Source organism: Dermacentor variabilis, chromosome 6 (assembly GCF_050947875.1).
Source record: "Dermacentor variabilis isolate Ectoservices chromosome 6, ASM5094787v1, whole genome shotgun sequence".
Taxonomy (NCBI): Eukaryota; Metazoa; Arthropoda; class Arachnida; order Ixodida; family Ixodidae; genus Dermacentor; species Dermacentor variabilis.
Window position 1 is genome coordinate 151,743,085 of NC_134573.1, and position 25,931 is coordinate 151,769,015.

The 25,931-nt window shown below is 44.4% G+C and overlaps 1 protein-coding gene across 2 annotated transcripts in view; it reads right to left on the minus strand.

Annotated features, from left to right (window-relative positions):
- Nucleotides 1-25,931, minus strand: part of Lrrk (Leucine-rich repeat kinase) — a 75,497-nt gene that overhangs the window by 28,978 nt on the left and 20,588 nt on the right. Inside the window, exons 12-22 of one of the 2 annotated variants that reach the window (XM_075696287.1) lie at nt 25,353-25,474; nt 23,011-23,288; nt 19,041-19,311; nt 18,109-18,231; nt 17,075-17,324; nt 14,675-14,804; nt 14,014-14,108; nt 12,438-12,560; nt 9,616-9,797; nt 6,546-6,773; nt 4,322-4,453 (exon numbers count right to left, since the gene is read on the minus strand). In XM_075696287.1, the coding sequence (XP_075552402.1) occupies nt 4,322-4,453; nt 6,546-6,773; nt 9,616-9,797; nt 12,438-12,560; nt 14,014-14,108; nt 14,675-14,804; nt 17,075-17,324; nt 18,109-18,231; nt 19,041-19,311; nt 23,011-23,288; nt 25,353-25,474 (1,934 nt within the window). The remainder of the gene's footprint in view (nt 1-4,321; nt 4,454-6,545; nt 6,774-9,615; nt 9,798-12,437; nt 12,561-14,013; nt 14,109-14,674; nt 14,805-17,074; nt 17,325-18,108; nt 18,232-19,040; nt 19,312-23,010; nt 23,289-25,352; nt 25,475-25,931) is intronic. The other variant, XM_075696288.1, reaches the window with a different exon arrangement.

Sequence of the window (25,931 nt, forward strand, 5' to 3'; positions counted from 1 at the left end):
GGCTAAGCAATTTAGGGAGGGTTTACAAACGATTTCTACACATTCTACAGAGCTGTAAGCATTTTAGCGGGCGGGCATTGTGTTGTCTGACTACGTTGTGTGGTGGCATGAGCTTGGAGCCTCATGTGTGTGTAGAGGCTTGTAGCCTATCCAGTGCATGTACTGTGTGCTGTAGTGCACGCATATCCTGTATAGTGCGTATGTGGGTATTGTGCCTTCTGTTTTACATGCAAGCCTGAAAGCGACTGCATGGTGGTGGTCGCAGCGTCTTGCACTGCAGCTGGAGAGGATAGCGTTATCGAAATTTGCCGGGACACGAGCCTGTCAGTGGATCTCGTGTTTGATGCCGCCAGCCACTTAGTGTGCCATCTGAGCCACACAAATGCAAACAGCCTGGAAACCACGCACAGTCGGTTTCTAACTATAATGTCACGTTCCTTTTTTCCCTCAAGGCACTCGAGCACTCAAAACCGTTGGCCGTGTGATGGACGCTTCGCTGGTGGCACTAGGAAAAAAACAAAACAAAAAAGAAAACGAGAACTTGCGGCAGCTCACAACCAGCCACCAGAAGTCGGTGGGAGATGGCTTGTTGTGATGACTGGCAAACAGCACACGAGGCGCGCTCACGGCTTCCGGCGGCAAACTTCGCCAGGCAAAGTTTTTCGAATTTAGTTGGGTTGGCGGTGGGCGTCAAATCTTTAGATGCCGAGGTTTGGGCGTTTGCCGCTGGGCAAGGTTGGGCTCTTTGACAACAGTTTTTCACTTCGTGTAGCCTAGCCTTAACAGAAACACATTTTGAGAGGCACACTCCTGCAGACTGCAGGCTTTTTGGTCTACATCGTCCAATTCACTTGGAATCTCTGCTTAAATGCTTCATCAGGGTAAAAAAGTTTTTAAGCACGATTGTATAAGCATGGGCAGGCTGCTGCATCAATGCAGACTAGTTTTGTCGCCTGTCGACTAAAAAGAGCCTGGGTAATGGGCACAGTAGGGCGTTTCTTTCCATGATTCTCTTTTGTTTGTCCAATGTACTGCGCTCTACCAAGCACTATCTGAGCAACAGAAGAAAGCCAACTCATGATTTCATGCAATGCGTTGTGAGCTGACTTTGCCACACATTGGAGATGTAAAATGGCAAGGCACAGAGCGACAGCAGCAACAAGTCTAGGTTCATGACGCAGTAACTCCTTTGTTAGTTTTTGTTACTCACAGGCAACAAGAAGGAGCAGGGCTGTTAAATATGATTAACAGCTTACTATCATTCATTTACTTGTGGTACTTGCAGGAGAAGGCAGTTTTCCATCTTAAGAAAATTCAAAAGTGTACTCATTAAAAATATATATATTGAGCAAAACACCCAGCAAAACGAAATCTATAAGTTAGCTTCGCGCTGTTAGGGTTGGCGTCTGACACCACGTGGCGACAGGAATTTCACCCGACCTTCTACCAGGATTCGTCGAAATGAGGCTTGACTTCTCCTGCGATGGTTAACGTCACGCACCTTGCGCACAAAGGGCCTTCTACCACCCGACCTTCTACCACCCAACCTTCTACCACCCGGCCTTCTATCACCCGGCCTTCTATCACCCGGCCTTCTATCACCCGGCCTTCTATCACCCGGCCTTCTACCACCCGGCCTTCTACCAGGCTTCGTCGAAATGAGGCGTGACTTTTCCTTTCCTTGCTCGGTAATGCCAGAGGAGGAGGGGCCCTCTCTCTGTGCCTGTCACGTGACATCGACGGAAGCAAGATCCCGCCCACACTTGTAGAGAGCCTATTTAAGGGGCTCTGAAATGTACTTTTAGATACTTCATGCTTTTCTTATTTTCTTTCAACTACCTTTGAATAAACCGTGCAAGTTTCACACTAGCAAATCGTCTCGCCCTTGCTTGGTCGCCATGGTCTACCGGATGCCTGCAGCCTGCCGACAACGCTACGCTACCCAATAAGTAATGTCGGTCGAGCTTCGATAGGCAGGCGCCGCTACTTCTCGGCAGCAGTACGGTACGCTACCCTGGAGTACGCAACAGCGCGCTCACTAATAAGACAGCAGTAAACATGACTTAATTTTAAAATGTTGTTACTCCAAACGCACAAGGCACTTGAACTCAACAAATCTGATGTGCAATTTGCACTGTTATTGAAGTACAATCAGTCCTACTAGCTTACTGGAAACAATATTTGCAATAAAGATGAGTTCCCGTGAGGCCTGGGTACATAGCCTCTCGAATCCAGTTTTTGCATGAAGTAGCCTTTGTGAGCTGCACGCTGATTCATCAAGTTGGAAGTGGCATGCCTTAACAAAGCATAAATTCACATTTGTCACGGAACCCAGGTCCTGCAAACTTTCGTGGTCAGATGGACATGACCTACTGCTGTGCTCACCAACTGAAGAAGAAAATAATGTGAGCTTATCGGTGAAGGTCGGTGTGCATGTCTTGTATTTCGCTGAGTGCCAGTTAAATTTCTTAGCATTCAGTACTGCACATTCAGCTTTTTTATTTACAACTCTTAGCAACGCGTGAAACTGTTTTGAGCTAAACAGTGTTGTGTATATCAAATGCTATTAGCCAACTGTACTTACGATGAACAAGCTGTAAGAAAAGTAATGCATTTATTAAATATTATGACCACGCAAGTAAAAAAAAAAAGCAATAAAACAAAACAAGAAAACAGAAACAGGTATACAGTAGAACCTTGCTGATAGAGCTCGTTACGTACCATTTCTCGGCACTAACATTCGCGATAGAGAACACTAAAAATGACCTAATACAGTTACACCTTTTTACAGAAACACAATCTTTCGGCACCAACGTTCAGTACATTGCCATACTGCAATCGTACGATATGTTATACGGCCACTAAATCCCATTTAAAAAAGAAATGGTGTAAGGCACCAGTGATCGATAACAGTAGCCGCCTACTGCAGCAGTTTCCTCACAATACTCGCTTGCCCACGGCATGCAAAAATGCTGGCGCGCGGTCAGTTTCCTCTTTTAGTATCAGCAAAACTCCTTCAAGGTTGCTGCATGCCGCATTCACAGCTATCGCCACCAACCATATCGCAATAAGCATCTTCACCTATCTGCTTCCCAGTGTGGTTTGTAGTACTGTTGGACATGTACTGCACGCTCTTAATGGGCAATAACCCAAATGCACTGCCGTTCCCTGCTGCACGCGGCACAAAGTGAGTGTCACGTTTAGCTCTGGCGGCATTGTAGGCATCGTATTCCAACACCGCCCACCAGCTCAATTCGGTTATGGTTTTCCATCGCCGACACAATAACAAATTGACAATGTGCGTCTCAGGTTGCTCGGATCCCATTAGCTCAATATGCTGTCAGAGTTTAGTGCCACAATGATTCGCGCAGAGTGGACACGTCAAAACTTCCCACTAAGATTCCCTGCTCGAAGAAGTTGCTGTCCCAGGCTGGGAGCACAAACGTAAGCTTGCTGAAGCCGCAAAAATGACAGTGTACGTCTCGAGCCGCTTGGGCCCCACCAGTTTTGTGCGCGTTAGCATCTCACGCAGCAGCAAGTCACGCAATGCTTCGCCTTACGTAGATGCCAATTACAGTTGAGTCTGCCAAATTTTTTTGTGACTTCGGATTGTACGTTTACCCGGTTAGTATGTATTTTCCTCACAATATTTTCCAAAATGTGTGAACAAGGTTCTAATGTATTTCTTCGAACACTGAGCCACTGAAGGATGCCATTTTGATATGCAGGTTTACATATGCATTCAAGTAATGTTAAACAAACATTGAAATATGGTCAAGATATCTACTAAATTACAGTTTTGACTGACATGCTGCATGCACAGGCATATGAACTGTCAGCAACATCTGTGTAAGACTGAAACAAATGTTTTGACTGCTGAAGGAGACGTGAATTACAGACAGATCTCGCTGAATAGAGTAACAGCGAAGGAACAGAAAAATGAAAGAAGTGTCTCTACTGCCTCTTCAGCAGGAAACCTGTATTTTGGAATCCCCAAATAGCAACTGCTTCATTTGCTGGCAAGCTTACCTGAACCTATTGCAGCAAGACCCCTCATTCAAAAGTAAAATGTTGTTGTTCTGCTATCATTACCAATCTAACTCTTCCAAAGCCACTTAATCCTCCACTTTCACTTTCGTGGTACGACATTCTTTTGTTTTCTTTCCCCTGAGCTGTAAGAATACCAACAGGTAGCTTCAGCGAAACACATAGATGAATAGTGACAACAGAAAAACACTGACATTGCAATTCGCTAGCGCCTTACGATGTGAAAACTACGAGTTTATGGGCAACCGCTATAACATAGATGCTAGTTACGTACCTGTGCATGCCGCAGTTCAAGCCCAGTCTGCCAGCAGAGCCACTCGGCGCGCTGCGACAGTGCAGCAGCAAGACCCGGATCCTTCTCCCAGCCACGAGGTGGGGCCAAGTAGCCACGGAGTGCTTCCACCACCTATTTTAAATACAACTGGGTTAGAAAGGCATAACAAAGAAAGTGGAACTATGAAAGATGCCAAGAGTTACAGAAACTACAGGCAAATGGGGGGGTATTGAAGGAGGAGATTATTTATACAGCCTCGGGCATACTTGTCCAAAGCATGGAAAGGTGCAATGCAAAGAAAGCAACTTTGTGCTGCTGCTGATGATTTAAAATACCTGTGTGTGAATGTGGCCATGCAGGTGTATATGTTAGACAGAAAAAATGTATCTAAACCCAGTGTCTGTTGCAAGATGCTGACTTCTTTCAACCTCAGCACGACACTCACGTGTGCTATGCAAGTGTGCCAGAGGCTGCGCTTGCAAATTGGAAGACATCATTAAATTAAACAACAGACTTTTTGACAGGAGTTTCATGATTTGAGAGCCAAGAATGAAAGCTCACAGTGTGTCACATAATCTGAGTCAAGAAGACGTTCATAACAAATCAGTTATTAAATTACTCTTTTCCTCAAACTGCTATATATATATCTGTCTCTCTCTCTCGCTGTGTGTGTGTGCCACTTATGTAATCATAACGTTTACCGGGAAACGCTGGCTGCAAACGCTATGCATGAAGGCGAGCTTTCTGGTAGAAACGCGGTATGCGTGGTTCGGAATTTTGTTCGAAATTCTTTTTGCCGAGTCGATGTACGACGCCACATTTTCTGCGGCACGGGCCCCTTAACGCTATCGCATTAATATAGTTAAGTGTGCTAATACACAAGTTCAATATAACCAAATTTCACTGTCGCCTCAAAGGAATATCAAGACAATAAAATGGAACAGACACACATGGTAAAACAGTTGAATTACAAATGGCTGCTTGTGAATGCACCTCTTCAATCACACACCAGGAAACAAAGAGCGACTGTTGAAGCGGAGCAGTGCCATGTTCCATATAATGTCCAAGTTTGCTAAGATCGAATCGCGCACAGCACGCTGTACGCTTTTCGTGCTAGTGAAAGCTTGCGAGGGTCAGCCGGGAAGGATGGCGGCTTGGTGAGTGCTGTCTTTCCGCGCGCACAAGAGGGAAGGAGGGAAGGGTGCAAGCTCGCAGTAACGTGATCAAGTGTGCACGAGAATATGCCAGGGGGGAGGGGGGTAAGCGGGGGGGGGGGGGGGGGGAGGTTGGCACGCATCTCTTTTTCGAGCGTGGCCCTGGTTTTGCATGGCTGTTAGTGCGACTGAGTGCATGCACGGCCTGCGCACCCTGTTCTAGAAGTAATCTGTTGCCCGTGGAAAGAGTGGGACGTTGAGATGGCATGACATCATGCGCGCCATCTTCCTGCGCATTTAGTACTGGAGGTTGCATAATCGTGAGTTTTGGGGACACGCTGAAACGAGAAGACCTAGCATTCACTCCTCACGGGCTGCACTTTTCGTAATAGCGTCATCCCACTTTGGGCAACACAATCAGTAGATGCAAAAGTGTGGCTGGCTTCACTTTCTATCACTGATGTGAAGATATTGTCGGCAAGGCATGAAACTGTATGCATTTCGCTGCCAAATTTCAGATCCAAGAATATAAATTTGTTTTCTCATTGAAGTTTGCTTTTTCTAATTGCTTGATAATTAAGGAAGTTTTGCCGCCACTTCCTTGTAGGAAAAATCCACTGGCAACTGTACTTACTTGCATAAAAGGTAGAATTTCAATATAACAATATTTTCACATAATGAAGCAAATTGCCACTTTTACCGACTTCAGTTAAATGCAGTTAAACTTCTATATATAGAAGTTTAACTGCATTTTATTTTTTGACAGGTCTATTTCTAACACTGGCCCCATTCACACTAACTAAATTGATTTAATGTTACATTACACAGCAACGCCGGCTGAGACAATAGCATCTACGTTTTATCTTCCTGGCCTCATAGCATTCTTCTGTCCATTTATGCCTGCTAATGCAGTAACAAAGGTCTGTACTACCAGGGCTGAACCACTGATCTTGCAGCCATAAGGCGAGCACAAGCCTAACTGGGCCACAAGTGGCCCTTTGCAGGCAGTAGGGATACAGAGAGCTACGTAAACACACGCACGCATGTGAAATGCTGCGGCAGAGCGGTACCTGGTCATCAGCCAGCAGGCGAGTGATGAGGCGTGCCCAGAAGCCACTGGGCAGGTATGACAGCAGCACGAGCCGCTGCACGGTGGGCTGTTCACGGCTCGCAGGCAGCACCCGCAGGGTGCATCCGCCACTTCCTGGTGCCTGCCCAGCGCCAGCAGAGTTCCCTCGGCTCATTGCAGAGCGGAGGCCCCAGCCACGGGACCGCACGGGCACCTGCAACACGGCACACTGGTCTGCAGTCAACTGGTCCTTGCTAGCAATACAGCATGAGTACTATTGAAAAAAAGTGCTTAGTGCTACTCTGGTGCACCTACCATAAATATAATGCACAAATGCCTAAGACACTTACAAAGACCAGAATGAAATGATGATATTTTACTAATGTATAAGAAGTGTAATACAGTAGAACCTCATTAATTTGAACTCCATGGGGACTGGTAATTTATTTGAATAAAAAATAGTTGAAGCTACGGAGAACCCCCTTAAATATAGTGTCCAATCAATTGCACAGCTTGCAAAACCAAAACCGTCATTAGGATTGCGTTGAAACAGTCTTTTCCTCCATCAATGCCCTACCGCACATGTCGTAAGAAGCATAGTTTATGTATAAAGCCTAAGTGTGATAAGATCGCACCTTGAGCAGCGCTGTTTACTGTGGGCGCAAGAGAAAATGTGCGAGGATGGACTGAGAAGGCTGGTGGCTTGATGAGGAGTTCGAAATCTCTTAATTCAAATGGACAGATAATTTGAACTGCTCTGTATGTCCTGGCAAAGTTCTATGTAATTGAATAGAGCAAAAGTCTCACAAATTTGAACTCCGAGAAAGGTGCAACAGTCATGTCGAACAAAATTTTTCGCTTCCACTAATGGCTTTTCTAGCAAACCCAAGCCAAAGGTGCGTGGGGGAGTCAAGACTGCACAGGAGCAAGCAGAGTGGTGCGCATCCTCTTTTCTTATTCAGCTTAAAAGGAGCAGGAAAGAGCCCCCTAGGGTGGGCTTGATCAGATTACTGTGAACTCACCTACGACCACCCACTACAGCGCGCGCTCCATCATGTCATCTCCAACACAGGGCATGCAGGAGGATGGTGTGCAACCAAGCCACTCATCCTTCTCAGCTCACAATCGCATGCTATCCCTCACACCCACAGCAAACGGTGCTAAAGGCACGATTCTATTGCACTTGGACGTTATATTAGGCATGTGCGAATACCGAATAATATATTTTGAATCGAATAGCAAATCAAATTAAATCAAGAAAAAAAAAAGCTGAATATCAAATTGAATATAAGAAAATTTAACACAAACTTTTATGCTTCCAAATTTTGTGCAAGAAATGCAGTGCTGCACATTCTGAGAAGGCTAACCACATTAACAAGAATCTTGTTAGCCATCAGTAGCTTAAGTACCTATTAATCTAGATGCATATTATGCTCTACTCGTATTAAAGGGAGCACCAAATTAGTATGCCAGCACTGATAACAACTCAGTTCATATACAAAGGTTTTGAAAATATTTTTTATTGATGGAATGCCTGTCAAATAGAATAAAGTGCTTTTTCCCTTTGAATCTGAAAAAATAGCGAAGTTGTCTTAAATACCGATGGGGTTTTTAGTTTTAATAGTGGGCCATGCTGTGCTTAACACCAATCTTCAATTGCTTAGGAAGTATTGCTTTTCAGTTTTCTTCCAGAAGACAGGAGGGTTCTTCCGTCTTTATGCAGGTGGTTTCATCCAATCTGCACAATAGACAAGAGTGGGGAATGCGCATCACGCAGCCGTGGGTCAGCGTGCTGTCGCATGATATTTTTGAGCCTGCCATGTAAATTCAAAGCTAGTCTTGTGATGGATCTCTCAAAGCTACAAAAGGAGACCTTTGTTCGCCTACGAATGGTGTTTGGAACAAGAAGCCATCACACGGTATTTTGCAAAGATGGCAGGCGCAAACATGCAACAATCATCCCGTGCATTCACTTTAGTTGGTGAGTCAGTTTGGCAGCTTTAAGAGGGTCATGCGACCACTATGAATATGTCTGCATTGATTAGGTAACCGTAACTTTAGTCGCCGACACTTGACGATGAATCTCCAACTGGGCCTCACGGGCTAGACAGTGTTGCCGATGGTGTGGCCTTGATGAAAATTTGCTGCCGGCTGATGTGATAACGAGCCGCAATGCGCCGCGCAGAGCTTGTTGCTAATATGTTAGTACAGGTGGCTCATTAGTGTTGGATCGCGAAATCACGCGTACAGGTTAAACTGATGGCCGCTGCAGTCGACCAGCCAGCAACTACAGTGAGCATGTGTGCCAAGTTCTATGTGCTTCGCATCTGCTCGAACTGCATGTGCATCGCATGTGCTTCGCAAACTGCTCGAATTGCACGCATGAACACTGAACATGCATTCGATGCGATCAGCGTGCCGGTGGTTAATGAGACCAATCTTCACACACACTTTCATGCTTTCTATGCACACTGCTGTTGAAGTTCCCTCTGTCCATGTCACATTAATTGCTTTGATCGGTATCCTCGACCTGGATGAACCATGCGCCAACAGAGATCACGCGCAGTGGGAACTCTGCACATGTCAGGCCACCGACCATGGCCGGGTCATTCACTGAAGGTACCGATATTCTAGAAATCGAATATTAGATATTCAATTTGGGAATCGAATTATTTGAACATTCTCTATTCAATTCGAAATTGAATATTCGAGTATTCGCACACCCCTACTTTATATAGCGAACCTAAGCTTCTCTGGCACATGTCGTCACACGCTGATGGAGGAAAGACAAGACTTTTAGATGCGAGCCCAGTGACAGTTTTGGCTTTGTATGCTGTACCGTACAATTGATTGGGTGCTATATTTAAAGGGGCTCTCATTAGTTCGAACTCTGTTTTATCCTAATAAATTTCTAGCCCCCTTGGAGTTCAAATTAACAAGTTTCTGCTATATTACTGCTACTATTGCTTTGTGGAAGGCTTATCAACCTACTACAGGTAATGGGGTTAGGAAATCAGGAGATGTCGACAGAGCGAGGCGTAACCCTGACAAGACGCTCAAACACAACTTACCCGGACATCGGCTCCTGGCAGGCCGCAGCGAAGCAGTTCCTCTGAAGGCAATAAGGACGGAATGAGCAGGCTGCGCCCGTCCCAAGTCAACGCCACCTCAAACTTGTTCAGCAAGCTCAGCAAGTAGCTCCGTGTTTCGGCACTTCGAAACAGGTGCTGCAAGTCCTCCAAGCGCATGATGCCTGTAAAAGCAGCCACCTGTACAAATAGCACTTCTCAAAGAGATGAAGCCTTGCTTATTACAACAGTTGGGCAATGTATTTGCTTGATGCCTTAGGAACATTTTTTCTCCGTGTTACCTCTGTTGTAACGACACTGTACAAAAGAATTGTGGAATATGTTAACAGGCACAGGAACAACACCTTTTCTTTTATCTTTCATAACTGTTAGCTCCCTACTCTATAGATGGTAGGTTCACGTACCTGAAACTATTTCATAGTTTCATGTTTCATAGGTCAACATGAAGCATGCATAACAAAAGCCTTGCTTGATGTTATAGTTGCATGATGCATTCTGCACATACCTTGAGAGCCCCGTTTTTGTAGTTCATTTCCCTTAGTGATGACTCTTGGAAAACAGATTTAAAAATATGTCAACAGGCCCAAATAGAACTTTCTCGTGCATCTATTATAAATGTCACCTCCCAATTCCGAAGGAACTTGTTATATCAACAATGCCGTTAGAAGATTTACTATACTATATTTTTATATAAAGATGCAAACATTTGTGTGGCAACAAAAAGATCTTGAACTTATTTCTCTTTGGTGTAAGACTTGGCTAATGAAGCTTAACGTTTCTAAATGTAAAATTATGTCTTTTAACCGCAAGCATACTAAATCTATGTTTCCTTATCACATAAATAACATCACTATTTTGCATGATACCCAATATAAATATCTTGGTGTTCACCTAACTTCGACTCTTTTGTGGTCAACGCACATTGCACACATATGCGCCAATGCTTCAAGATCATTAGGGTACATAAGACGCAAGTTGCATAATTCTACTAAAGACATTCGTAAACTAGCTTATCTAACATTTGTTAGACCTCAGCTTGAATACGCCGCATCCGTCTGGTTTCCCCATCAGAAATACTTGATCGAAAAATTTTAATCTATCCAGAATAGGGCTACGCATTTTATTTCACGTTGTTATGACTATAACAAAAGCATAACACTAATTAAACTCGACCTCTCACTACAGCCCTTGCATGATCATTGTGATACAACCCTGCTATCATTAGTTCATAAATATGTCCATAATACAGCACCATCAGTCCTGCCTCTTGAACCTCCTCATTACAGGTCACACCGGCTGTACAGTCAGTTCAATTTCATGCGTATCTACAGAAAGACTAATTCATTTAACTACTCCGCTCTTCCAAGAGCCATTCGCCTTTGGAATAATGTTCCTAACGCCATCGCTTATGAGAGAGACCAGGAAAAATTCCGGCATCTTCTAGCAACGCATTTTTCAAACTCTACATAACCTAACGTGTTATTTTTTCCTGAGTTTCCTGTTATTATTGTGCCACTACCCCTTAAATACTGTTTTATTATAGCCAAATATTGTCCCGCTTGCTCTGTAATTCTTTTGGTTATATTTTACTTTGTGAAAATTTCTTGTTCACTGACCTCCCACATTCTAAAGCATTCGGTTTGTCTTTTGCACAATTTTTAACACTACATTACTGCATGTTAGCACATTTCTTATGCTGTATTTCTTGTATATGCATTGACATATGTATTATAATTATGTATAACCTTTGAGTGTACTCTCCCCCCTTACACAATGCCTCTAGGGGCCTCTAAGGTATCTTTAAATAAATAAATAAATAAATAAATAAATAAATAAATAAATAAATAAACCATGCAAGAAATAAAGTTCTGCAAGCTTGCAGTTTGACTTTTCTATTTATTGACGCTTGGGGTTTAATGTCCAAAGACAACCCTGGGGTCCCAAGAGATGCCTAATCAAGAGATCTGGATTAATTTTGACCATTTCTTTCACGTGCACCTAAGTCCACAAGCACACACACAAGTAATGTTGGATTAGAATGCAGTCACTACGGCAAAGAATTGAACCAGAGAATTGAATGCCATAGCTACTGAGCAGCAGTGGGGGTTAATTTCTGCACATTTAATCACTACAATACCAAATTATTCAGTGAAGACAGCCTTTGTAAAACACATGTGCACACATCTTTGCTTAGCCAACTAACAGGAAAGAATTTTTACAGGCCCATCTCTCGTGATTGCGAGATGGGGAAATGTTTAAAGATGCACCACGGTTCCTGGAACATGCGGCGGGGGCCTTACATAGCGCTTGTTTGAGCAGTTGTTGACAATGATTTAAGTATACTGCCACATGTCTCAAATAATGATGATTGTGTCAATTCTCATTACATGTACAACTAGCACATGGCAATAAAACACCGCAGAAGTTCAGAAAACAAACACATCCAAGAAGTCCCCAAGTCGAGGTTGGCCATGACAAAATGGTTGTTCATGACTAGCAAAGTTTACTGTAATTGTGATCATGACCAATCTACAGCAAGCTCGCTGTATGCATAGTCACTTATTATTTTTGGCCTCTATGAATTTGTCACAGAATTCCACATTTTTCTTGACAGAAGCTTTACAGCTGGCAGCAATCAGAGGACAGACCAGCTGCTGGTGCAGCATTATTCCCAGTTGGTCGATAATCAACCATATTGCCATGTTGATGGCAATCAGCAACTGTATTACCACGTTGGTGGTGATCACGCAGCACTCATAACACGTCAGACATCTCCGTAACCCCGAATACACTGCTTTACTCACCATTGCGTGCAAAAGGGTTGATCTCACGCACAGTGACTACATGGGCCAGCACGTCGCAAAGCCACTGTGGATCCAAGAAATATAGGTCCTTAAGTGTGGCATCTTCATAATGCAGAAGAACACCTGCAAGAGTCAATGCAGCTTATGAGATGCTCACTTGTGGTGCACTTCGTAAGACATACACAACTTAGTACACATAATAATAATATTTGGGGTTTTACGTGCCAAAACCACTTTCTGATTATGAGGCACGCCGTAGTGGAGGACTCCGGAAATTTTGACCACCTGGGGTTCTTTAACGTGCACCTAAATCTAAGCACACGGGTGTTTTCGCATTTCGCCCCCATCGAAATGCGGCCGCCGTGGCCGGGATTCGATCCCACGACCTCGTGCTCAGCAGCCCAACACCATAGCCACTGAGCAACCACGGCGGGTGAAACTTAGTACACAGTACAAATACAAATAAGATGTATGATGCACATTTATTTAAGACACATGCAGTTTCTAAGATTCTCACAAAACATGATAATTGTGATTATGGTTTATTAACATGTAGGCCACCAATGTTTGTTCTAGACTACGAGAGACCCTCATCAAAATTTGTATGCCAAAGCAATTACACAGCCTGCAAATAAGCAGCCCTGCTAGTATAACAGATAAAATGTGTGCAATCCACGAAGCACTCTCCTAAAGCCCACCTTAAGAAGAATGAGGCAGAAAGAAATGTATATGGCCAAACATAATGCACTACAAGCACTCCTTTTGCACCGTCTGTTCATATGGTGTGGCCAAAACTGGCACAATTTGCCTTTTCCAATTAAGCTGAAGAGCTACTTGACATTGACTTTAATGCACATTGTACAGGTTTAGGAGCATCTTTGATCTTTCAAGCAGTGGAACCGCACATTAACTAAGCTTCCCTTCTACTACCAGCATTGCCATTTGTTGGACGTGTTGGTACACTGACTTGGAAAGCATATTTAGCGCCAGCGAACAAGGACAGAAGCGCATTGCGGTGTCATCTCCCTTCTGTCCTTGTTTGCTGGCGCTAAATATGCTTTCCAACTTCTAATACCCTTTCACATGTGCAGTTTTGGTCACACATCGTCACGCATCATGGTCGTGCACGCTCGAAAACGATGCTTTGCAGTGTTCAATCTGCACTGAATTTGACATGAAAGAGAAAAGTGTCATCCACTCAAGCGTACGACAAAGCTACAAAGGAAACCCAGGCAGGTTTCTCAGAATTAAAGCTTCACTGCTGGTACTTGGTTCGATCCTTGAAAAAGGACAAATTTTTATTTAATTTCCTTTGTAGGTTTGTGCTAGTCTCGGATGGATGACAATTTCCCCCTTTGTCAAACTTCCTCCACGTTGTGGATTTCTGCAGAACCTATATGCCGTGTCAAGTTTGACATGACATGACACAAGCTTGCTTGATGTGTCTATATGAACAGGATATAACAGTGCATGAGTGAAAAGATTAAGTGATTTGACAAGTATACATGGCATGTCAGAGTCTACTCAATGCCGGCACCCTGGCAGCTATCATCACTATGGTGCGTGCCAAACCAACCATTGTCATGCAGGAACGAGGTGGCCTGGTTAAGCTCTGCCATGTCCCGAAAGCAGCAGTCAAACTTCTGCTGCAGTTCGTGCATAACCAGCATCCTGCGTAAACAAAAAGATTTCTCACGTTTTCAAGGAAACTGAATGATGAAGGCCTTTAATGACTGCACCAGTACAAAGCAGGGGTTTTATATATCTTTTGGCTTGCAGGGACCTCTCCAACTTTTGTAAAAGAACAAAAAGGCCTCACATTCTTTTTCCTTCCTCCATAAATTCACACAGTATGCAGAGGTAAAAAGTATAGATAGATGCAAGAACTTTTATTAAATTGAGAGCGAGGGAGAGAAGAACATGCAAACAATTTCTCAAAGGTTTACACAAGCTTCATAATGCAAAAGTTAAATAAAACTAAAAACATTGTGAAACAGTTTGCTCTTTGTACCAATGATTTGTGATGGGTTATTTTCCCTTACTTTTTAAAAAAAGAAACAATGGGATGAAAAACTATATCACAGGGTGGCTTCGAAATACTTAGAAAAGCTTATCAAATGGTTACCTCGTAAATTAATGGGAAGGAGCTGAAAAAAAGAAACACCTTGACCAAACTGCACTGGCGAAAACATGCAAATGAATGTGCTCGCAGGGATGCACCATAACCAGAAACGCACCGGTACTGCTCAGCATGCAGAACGGGTTCCTTTCCCTGAAGCCGCCGCTCGAGAGCCAGGCTGCCGACTACGTCTTCCAGGGCTAAGTAGGTGGCTGGAATGCGCTGTTCCAAAAGGCGCTCTTTGCTGCCTGCATTGAAGAAGAGCAAATAGTACCCAATGCAGCTGTCCGTGAAGGCACAACAAGTGGTAAAAGTTGGACAGAATTTTGCACTAGCACAGTATATAGGCAGACCCACTGACGCTAGACACTCTCAAAAACTGGGGCCATTTGCTCGAAGGATTCCACCTGTGGATAAATGTACCCATGGGCAATAAATCTCATGCAAATGACAATAAGTTGCCGAGAAGGAAAGGTAATAAAATCATAGGCGACTCAGGTAACGAACCATTTGACAACTAATGCAGACGTATACGAAAATACAAGAGACATAGATGCTAGCTGCAATGCTAGTAGCTCTACCTCTCCAAGCATTGAAAACTAATTAAATTCTGGGGTGTTAGAAGCCAAAACTACAATTTAATTATGAGGTCTGCCATAGTAGGAGACTTCGGAATAATTTTGACCACTTGGGGTTTTTTAATGCAAACCCAATGAGTGGTACACGAGTGTTCTTACATTCCCCCCCAATTAGAACACAGCCACCGTCGCCAGGATCGAACCTGCAACCACGAGCATGTTCCTTTAATGTACCTATCTGATGTACCATTAGCCCCTGCAACAGCATGTTCCCTGAGAATGAATGAGTGAATGATTCAATCAATCTTTATTGCTCCACATGAGCGAGAAGCAATGAAGTTTTCTATGAAGAGATGAGACAGTGTGTGCCAAACTTTTGTTGCCCGCCTGACAAGCTACTTCAATTACAGGCTACCAGTTCCGGAATGACCCAAGCAAGCAAGGAAGTAACATGCCGAGCATTATTTATTTATTTGGTTTGCACACATAAAATCAGCCAAAGTGAGCTAGCTAGTAAGTACCACCAGAAGGGGCATGACTCCTGCCAGCTCTAGAATCCTTCCTCACAGTAACATTTAAGTACATATATGCATAGTTTCCAAAAAGATTGGCTGCATTTTCATGTGTCCATAATAACAACACCTTTCTGATAAGCAGGCAATTTGCTTCTTCATTTGACAGTGCTGGTCGATGTGATGATGCAATACTTAAATGAAGATTTCTTTTTCCACTTGTTTAAAATATATGCTGCATTGCAGCACTTTATTCATATAAACTGAAGACTAAAGCAGTCAGTTTCGTGAAGTCAGCAACTGCACATACTGGACTGATGAAAGTGGTGCCGTGTACAGTACGATCCCCTTTCAAAGAGAGCGCCTAACTGCTAATAAAGACAATCTTCAGCTTTAGTGAGGGAAAATAATAGCTGACAGGATGCATGAGGCAGACATCTACAGATCAAAGAAGGTTGGCATGCCTTCATGCAATAATTCAGCCATGTTTAGAAGCCAAATAGTGGACTGTACCATAATACACAGGCCCTCAGGTGGTCATATATTTTTTTTTAATCTGAAGGCTGCAACATCTGTGGAAAGTAATAAATTGAACTACAGTTGACTCTTGTTGCAATGGACCCTGATAATCCGACAAAAAGCATCCGTTTTATCTAAAATCCGTAATATCCGAGAAGCCTCACTTCTGAAACTTTCGTCGCAATGTCTAACAACTTTATTGCAGAGTGAGTGATGACCGTCCAAAGTAAAAAACAAACAAAAAAGTTGCAGTTTCGTCTGAAATGCAATGCATTGATTGCGGTAGCAAATTAAGCAAGATAAGTGCGGCAGCAGCAGCAAGCAAATTGACCTTCATGCTGTCCCTTGCTTCAACGCGAACTAAATGTCGAAAGCCCAGGACATACGAAACTACCGACACTGGGCGCATTTTGTCCGCATCGCAGATTGCTTTCAAGATGCAGCACCAGCGCAGGCGCGTCCTTTGTCCACATTGCAGATCGCTTTTAAGGTATGGTGCCCGCATGGCCACGCCACCGGAGTAGAACCCTCTTTCCCTCGACTCCCCCCCCTCTACACGTGCCTCACGTGCGAAAGCTGGCGTGCTTCCGCCCGCTTTCCTCCCTCCCTCGAGCGCAAGATATTGAGCTGCTATCGTCAACTGACCCTCGTAAGTCGGTCGTCAGCCCATGTCGACATGGCAAAAGTCCATTTTATACGCCCAATTTTGAGAAAAATTGCCGCTAACTTTGTCCGCTGTAGCTGATAGTCCGTTGTAGTACAGTCTGTTAAAAGCGAACTTCGTTGCATTAATAAAATAAGCAGACCAAACTAAGGTAGGAATATGATCTGTTATATCCGAAAGTCTGTTGTATGCAGGTCTCTTGCAACGAGCGTAGACTGTACACCGAAGGAAGGACATGGGGTTACCCGGGCAGCGCATGTCGAAGGCCACATCATAGATGAGCTGGCAGAGGTGTCGGATGTTGTGCCGTGTGCGGCAGCTCACTTCCAGAGAGTCGAGCACGCGCGGGAGGCCACACTTGTCCGCATCCACCACGCCCAGGAAGCGGCTGCGGATCAGTGCCTGCAGCTCCTCCGCGTAGCCATCTGGCAGGCACTCCTTCACAAGGTCCTGGTGTGTGCCCACCACCAACACAGGGGCATTGGGAGCACGGGCCTGCAAGTTCAATCTCATTAGACGGCTTATTAGGAGCGCCTAAAAATAAAATGCCATTTGAACCTCGTAAGTATATCTGTCTAGACATTAGGCAATGATCTCATGAACACCTGAGCCAAATATTACTCCCGTACATGCAGCACAACTTTTTTTCGTGGAAACCATATTTTTGTTCCGGACCATAACTAACTTATGATTAGTATGTGGAATTATTACAGCAAAGCTATTAGGGCAAGGTCCACAGAGGTTTTAGTAGAGTGGTAAGGTGTGCTGGCATGGTTGGTATCAAACGTCAGTCAGAGAACAACTAGCCACACAGCCAGCAATGCGACCCTACCAGGCTAGACACCGGTGTCAGTAGAACCAGCGCAACCTATAGAACTATGTGCCAGATATAGCGGAGAGTGTGTATACTAAGCTCAGATATAATGAAGCTTTTTCAAAGTCTTGGGTACATTATGGACAGTGGTAAACCAGGTCCCTGGAACTTCCGAAGGGTGTGAGAACTCGCTTACGCAACTTCGCTGTCTTTGATGTATCAGTTGCTCAGATTTGCATACATCTGCGATGGTTTTTCTTTTTAGTAGTGCATTGCCCAGGGAAGGAGGAAATTTGAACTGCATAAAAGCCCTATGTGAACACAGTAGTTTAAAAATGCAATAAAAAACATGACAAGCTGACCAAAAGTCTGCGATTTGCTGGAATTAACAAGGATTTAAAACTATATGAGCTCAAATTACCATAAATTTAATGCATCACAGGGCAATGTGATGCATTAACTCACCTGAATGTTGATGAGCCACTGGTGGATGCCTTGGACACCTCGCTCGCCATCTGTTATCCTCCACACTACCAAGTACAGGGAGCGCTTGGACAAGAAGTACTGGTGGGTGGCATAGTACTCTTTCTGCAACAGCAATGATATTATTGGTTCAGTGCTTTATTTGCAAACAGGGGATCATTAATGTTCCACACTTGATGGTGTTACGAGTTTACTTGTAAAGCACTTACACACACACACACACACGCACACACACACACACACACACACACACACACACACACACACACACACACACACACACACACACACACGCGCGCGCGCACACACACACACACACACACACACACACACACACACACACACACACACACACACATATATATATTAGCACAAAATAAAGACAAAAATGAGCAACAAACAATCACAGCATTGCCCTTTGTTAAGTTGTACTCAAGCTCGCAAGAGGGCTAGTATGGTAATGCAATGAATGAATACAATATAATACAATATGTCTGCATAATTTACGAAGCAAAATAAACACATGCCAGTTGTCAACTTATCAACTGACACATATTCGGTTGCGAGACACCCCCCATAGTCGGGCTTTTTGTACCGTAGTTTACGCACATTAAGATCTGTGACCAACCATCTCAATTTGTGCTTGCTACGGTAGGGGTACGTGTGCTCAAAAACTGTTGCATATACACGAAATTTTGACCATTCATCAACTTGACTTTACATTTTTTTTAAAAGCAGCACACTCTATGAGACAGCTCAGAATATACCAGAAATCTACAGTCTATATGTGGTAATGTGTTTTAGAACCTTCTTAGCATGAACAGCTATACACAGCCGTTAACAGTGATCCAACTTTTTAACTTATGTTATACTTTCTGCAACTGTTGAATACCAGTCACAGCGCACTGCCTCACCTGGCCACCAAAATCCCATGTGCGGAATGTAACAGGACCGTGTCGTCCCTTCAGTGTCCAGTCACCCAGGTCCACACCGACAGTGGACAGCATCACTCCCCTGGGTGTCTTCAGTCCAAGGCCACGGTGGCCTACCCGCTTACCCCAGTGTTCAGGAGGCCGCTTCCGGTATGAGCCCGTGCCTTCCTGTCGCAGCTGCTCCAGCAGGGATGTCTTTCCGATGCCTTGCACGCCCACTATCATCAACTTCATCCTGGCGTACGGTCGAGCGCTGCACGTTAAGCGAAAAAGGTTGTTGTCACCGACCTTTTGCCATTGATGGGGGCCTACGTTCACAGTCTCACAGAAAAAAAAAAAAAAAAAAAAGGCAATTCAGTGCTAGTGCATGATTAAACTGCACAAGAAGACACAGAATGAGGCTAACAGTCTCGCTGCGCAAGGCTGTTAGTGTGGCTGGGCGCCATGCGCAACCTGCGCACCTCGCTTTAGAAGTAATTTGCTGCATGTGCAAAGAGTGGGAAAGCTGAGATGGCGTGGCATCGTGCGCCGTCTTCCAGAGCATCAAGTGCTGGAAGTTGCATAACGTCGATTTTCGGAGACGTGCTGAAGCAAGATGCAGACAAAGCATTCACTCCCCACTACCGGCGCTTCACATGACAGTGTCGTCTCACTGCAGGCGACACTATCAGCCGCAGGGGCGAAGTGAATGCGAAAACGTGGCTGGCTTTGCGTCCTACCGCCAATAATTATTAAGATGTTGCCAACATGGCATGAAACCACATCTTTTGTCGCCGACTCTCTAAATCAACAAAGGGGTTTTTATTTATTCAAATTTGCTATTTACAATTTTCCAGTAATTCGGAAAAAAATTTGCGGCCCCTTCAGTGTAAGAAAAAGACTGCTGATGACTGTACTAATTTTTCATAAAAATAATGAATTTCAATATAATAAAATTTTGATATAACGAAGCGAATTGCCGATTTTACCGACTTCGTTAGACAGTTAAACCTCAATATAACGAACTAGGCAAAATCTGCAATTTGCTTTGTTATATCGAAATTTCGTTGTATTGAAATTCGATCTTTTATGCAAATAAGTAGTCGTTGATCGGTTTTTCTTACATGGAAAGGGGATGCATAATATTCAGAATTATTGGGCAATCGAAAAAGCAAATTTGAATGAGAAAGCAATTTATTTCGATGAACTTGAGAGTAGGCGATGAATGACACGTTTTCATGCCATGTCGACAATATCTTCACATAGGCGGTACGAATTAAGCGAAGCCAGCCACACGTTCGCCTGCACTCCTCCTCTGCGGCTGACAGCATAGCCCGCACTGGGACAACGCCATAATGAAAAGTGGCAGCAGCGGGTAGTGAATGCTTCGGCTGCCTCTCACTGCAGCTGTTCGCCGAAACTCGAGATTACGCAACCTTCAATACTAAATGCGAAGGAAGACAGCTTGTATGATGCCACGCTGTCTCGGCACGCCCACTCTTTGCACACGCCACGGATTACCCCTAAAGCAGGGTGCGCCGCTGTGTATGCGCTCAGCCGTGCTTACAGCCATGCGCCGCCACGGCTGAGACGAGACGCGCCCCAACTTACCACCTCACCCAACCCCCCACCGCCTCTCTCACGCACTTGACCACGTTACCGCAAGCTCGCTCCCCTCACGCGGGGAGGCGGCATTCGTGCGTGAAGCCACCATCCTTCTTTCTCACACCTCGCACCCTTTCACTTGCACCAAAAGCACAAAGTGAGCAGGGTGCGATAGGATCTTATCGAACTTGGACTTTATACATCCATAATGAGGCTTCACTGTGGCGGTCGCTATAGTCACGAGGCGTGCAATTTGAGAGGTCCGTTTGCAAGCAGCCGCGTGTGATTCAATCATTTGACCACCTGCGTCCGCGGTAGTTTCCACTTATTGTCTCGGCATTCCTTTGCTGCGGAAGCAAAATTTCGTTATACTGAGGTTCTAATTACATGGTGTTCTATGAACAAGAGGTTACGAAAAGTTAAATACTTCGTTATATCAAGAATCTCATTATACTGAAGATCATTATATCGAGGTTTAACGTATCTTGGTTTAAATGTATTACCAACTAGCTCAATAAACCATCTATCAATGTTAGTGCTCGTGAAAACCTACAATGCGGTTTGTCAACAGCCACAAAAGCAAGAATCATACAAATCAAACTTTGTCAAAAGTGTCTGCAAAAAGAACTGTACAGACATCATCGGCAATAAAAATTATGCAGATCCGACGCATTGTGGGAATCGGTGTAAACGTAGCTTTCTGTGCGTTTTTGCTTTGATCGACGACAATTAGCGGTGATGTTGACGGCGAATGTTTAATTTTTTAAACGTTTTGTCCAACACGAGAGTAGTGAGTTGATGTTAAATGTTAACTTGCATGCATCACTGTTGTTCGTCTGCGTAGTTCACAAAACACAAAGGGAGAGGTGTTTGATTGAGGCGGTGTTGTGCAACATATATTTCATAACCTCTGAGAGGGTTGAGCATTGTCAATGCCTGACATGGCACATCGCATTGTGGCAGAAGCATTAGACTTGAATTGGATTATGGGGCTGTTCATACCAAAACCACAACCGGATTATGAGGCAGGCTGTAGTGGCGCGCTCCAGATTAATTTTGGCACCGTGGTGTTCTTTAACGTATCCCTAAATCAAAGTGCATCAGCATTTTTTATTTCAGCCCCGTCGAAATGCGACTGCCTCGGTCACAACCAAATCCGTGACCTTGAGCAATGCCATAGCCGCAAAGCTACCGCGGTGGGCACAGAAGTGTTGATTTGATGTGTGATTGCTTCCGCTGTGTCGCCTAGACCCTGCGGTGCGCTTTAAATAATGCGGCTCTGCTTCTGCACGCCCTGCCTAAGTTGTCCGCTAGACATATTTGCATGGTTTTATTTTTCAGAAATAGCAGAAACGCATCGTACCATACCTTGAACTTAAGTTTATCTAGCGTTTCCTTGCCTTCTCACATCACCTTTTCCCTATCCCCCCCCACTCCCCCCTTGTATTTGTATGGTAACCGCGAGCGAAGAGTGGCAAGGCTGTTATTCACTCGTTTCACGACTGCGTCGATTCTACCCATTCTCTGCCTCCTCTTCCCCTCCTCTCTTCCATTATATCTAGCTTTCTTCTGGACTTGCACGTTGGTAGAAAGGTAAACGCTTTTCGGGGGGGTCACGGATAATTACAGCTGTCAAGCGGCTAATGTGGTGATGACCCGGGAGCTCCAGAGAGCATCGTGCACATACGATGCGGTGCGGTCAAAACGAGTTCCTCACGTCTATTTTCTTTTCTGCCAAGCTCCTTCCATGCATATACACGCTCTAAACCACCCCCTGACGCAGTGTGCCAGACTCCAGCAGCCACAGCAGCAGTGGGAAAGTGTATGCGCATTTCAGTATAGATTTATTCTTACTCGTTTCTGTGTAATCTTCAACTGCCAGATGTTTCATTAATTACTTCTAATATGTTGATTTGTATTTTCACGCTGTTCTTACCTTCGTTGCTAATCGTAGGTTCTATATTTTTATACATGTTATAACACGAGGTCCCCCTGACAGTTTTTACTTTGGGACTTCCTTCTGTATCACATTTCCTTTGTAATTGTAATAATGTCTAATAATAATAAAATTGATTGAAATTGATTGATTGATTGAAAAGGCAAAGAAAGCTTCGCTTTAAAATGCAGTCACACTTGCAATACTGAATGCAGTGTGTACTGATTGATTGATTTGTGGGGCTTAACATTTCAAAGGAACACTTGGGCATCACCATAGTGGAGGACTTCAGATAAATTATGACCACCCGGGCCTCGTAACATGCACAAAATCTAGCACAGGAGTTTTTCTGCACTTCACCTCCACCAAATGCAGCCGCTGCGGCTGGGAACCAAACCTGCAACCTCAGCAGCAGAAGTACCATGCACTCACTCTTGGAGAATAGATTTGAGGTATCCGACGAGGTCAGTGGTGCGGTAGCGGGTTGAGCGCACCATGGACGCGAGCGGCTCGTGCAAGCTGCAGCCACGCAGGTTCAGGTTCCACAGCTTCGACAGAAGGCCGAGCTGTGGAGGCAGCTCGATGATACCCGGGTTCCCGCTCAAGTTCAACACTGAGAGGGAGCCAAGCTCAGCCAGTGTTGCTGGCACGTCGCTTAGGAGGTTGTTGCTTACATCCAGCATGGACAGATTCGGAAAAAGCGGCACCTCCTGCACACCGCAATTGAAGAGGGAAAAAGAATTGTCAAAATGGAATCAAATCACATTGTGGGGTTTAACATCGCAAAGCGACTCATGGGCTATCAGAGATGTTGTAGTGGGAAGCTCTGGATTAATTCTAGGCACCCGGGGGAAGGGGGCGGGCAAATCAGTTCAGCTAAAGACAAGGAGTTGGAGGAAGTCGGTTTCTGCAGAACTGATCTGCCATATTCAGTGTCCTTACGCTTTGGGTTGTCACTCGATTTGGCCTCGCCCTGCCATCTTCAAGTCTGCTGGTTAGCTCAGATGGTAGAGCAACTGCACTGGAAAGGCATCGGTCTTGGGTTCCGAACCAGGATGAAATTTTCTTCAACTTCAAAGCTTTTTTTTTCGGAGGAATCCTTACGGGTTTCCTTCATGGCTTCATGCTACAGTCCAGACGGATGGCAATTTTGCCTTTTCACCTAGGATTCTGAGTGGTGAAACATTTTTTTCATTCCGCTCCCATTTGAATACGACCACCATGGCCGGGTGGCTGCTAAGCGTGAGATCGCGGGATCGAATCCCGGTGATGGCGCCCACATTTCGATGGGGGCGAAGTGCGAAAACAGCCATGTACTTCGATTTAGGTGCACGTTAAAGAGCCCCAGGTTGTCTAAATTTCCGGAGTTCCCCACTACGGCATGCCTCATAATCAGAAAGTGGTTTTGGCAAGTAAATCCCCATAATTTTTTTTTCTTTTTAACCAAGGTGGGGTACCAAACCTGCAGCCTCATGCGGAGTGGCAGGAGACCACAGTGAGCCAGCACAATTAGAGAGGCAAAAAAAAAATTGCCGCATATGCACAAATATAAGAAAATCACAAGGTCTACCATGTCACATAATGTGGATGGCAACATAATGTTGTGCCAAAGATAAACAAATAAAGCGTGATGCAGCTAAAAGGAGACACCACGCAGGCACAGGACAAATGGAAGGCACAAATGGAGCACTTACCATCAACCAAAATTAATTGCATCCAAGGAAAATAAATAAAGGTGCCAAAAGGGAGAAACGAGGGAATGAGGTAATGAAAAGATACAAAAGAAAATCTGAGTAATAATATATGTGAAATGCCCTTTCCAACATTAACCAAACTATCAAGTGCATCCATGACCATCTGAAGCAATACGCTAAATTATTGAAATGCTTCGTTGGCTAAAGTGTCCCGTGAATCAACGACTGTCTCAGGGAACATGCCTATCTATTCACACTTCACCAGAGGCCTCCCTCTGTCTGGCCCTGGCAATGCGTCTCTATTTTGTTATGACACATACTAACCAGCCCGTCTCTGCACTCTCCCAAAGCATGATAACTACAAAACTTCGGACATATGGCTTTCCTTCCGAGTTTTCCATACAAGCTTCTTGGTAGCTTCATGCTAGTTTCAGTTGGATGCTAACTTTTCCCTGCACGTCACAAATCTTGCCACTCAAACTGCAGTTTTTCCATCGAGCCTGCAAGAACACAGTAACAATAGAGTAAGTACAACAATTGCTACCCATAGTAAACAACGGGCTCAGGGAATGACAATAGCGAGTACAGTTACTATTAAAATAACTATATCTAAGCTTCCCATAAGCTAAATTCAATTGTCATTGCATTATAACACGAAATAAAGTGCAGTATTTCCGGCTTAATTTAAGTTTCCCATTGGACTTTGCCCTACATCTTCACACTTCTCTCTAGCATTTCCAATAGGAGTATGGAACACTTTCTGTGTGGACCTCTGATTTACAGCAGGCAGTAGGCATCTACAGAGCATGGCCTCTGAGTTTGTCGGTGCAGCTTAAAGAGACAAGGAGAGACAGTTCGGTGATAAGAAAGGGCAGAGGGATTGCATCTATGTAACAGATCATGTTCGTTGCAGATGACTTGAAGTGTAGAAATGTAAGGCTGATTGCAATTTGTCTCTGCAACTGAGTCATCTATCAGCACAGAACAAACATTACAAGGTTACCAGAAGAGTAATCAAGCACTCTTGATTGATTCAATCTTTGCCTTTTGTGCTCCTTTAAAGACAGCATGCCATGTCACCTTGGAGTCGTTCCCGTCTTGCTGCCCCACTAGACCTTGGAGACCTGGCAGCTGATTACTGGCCAGCAGCAGTGTGCGCAGGTTCTCCAGACGCCAATGGCTTTGGTGCAGGCAGCTGCCCCCTGTGCCGACACCATTAGATACCATTCAGCTGGCATTAAAAAAATATGAGATGGATGCATACGTGGCAATGCCACGAGGCCACAGGAAAGCTTAAAGGAGAACTAACACATACTTTCAAAGTTTTCAAAAATATACTATGTGCTTCTTGCACATAAAAGGATTACACTTGGCAAATGTGAAGGTCAAGAAATGCTTAAAGATGTCTTTGATACGAATGTTAGTCACCGAATACCAGACTTGGCATCACTGACAATATCATGAAATCATGGCACAGAGCGAATTGCTGACGCTGAGTAGAAATAAGGGTAGGCATGATAATGTTGTTCCTTAAAAAAAAAAAGAGTACTGTGCTTGTTTCTGTTGGTTGCCCCTGTATATCGCACCTGCAGCAATCACTAGAACAAAGCAAGCCAGTATGCCGCATATATACTTGCTGGGTATTGAAAGTGAAACTGG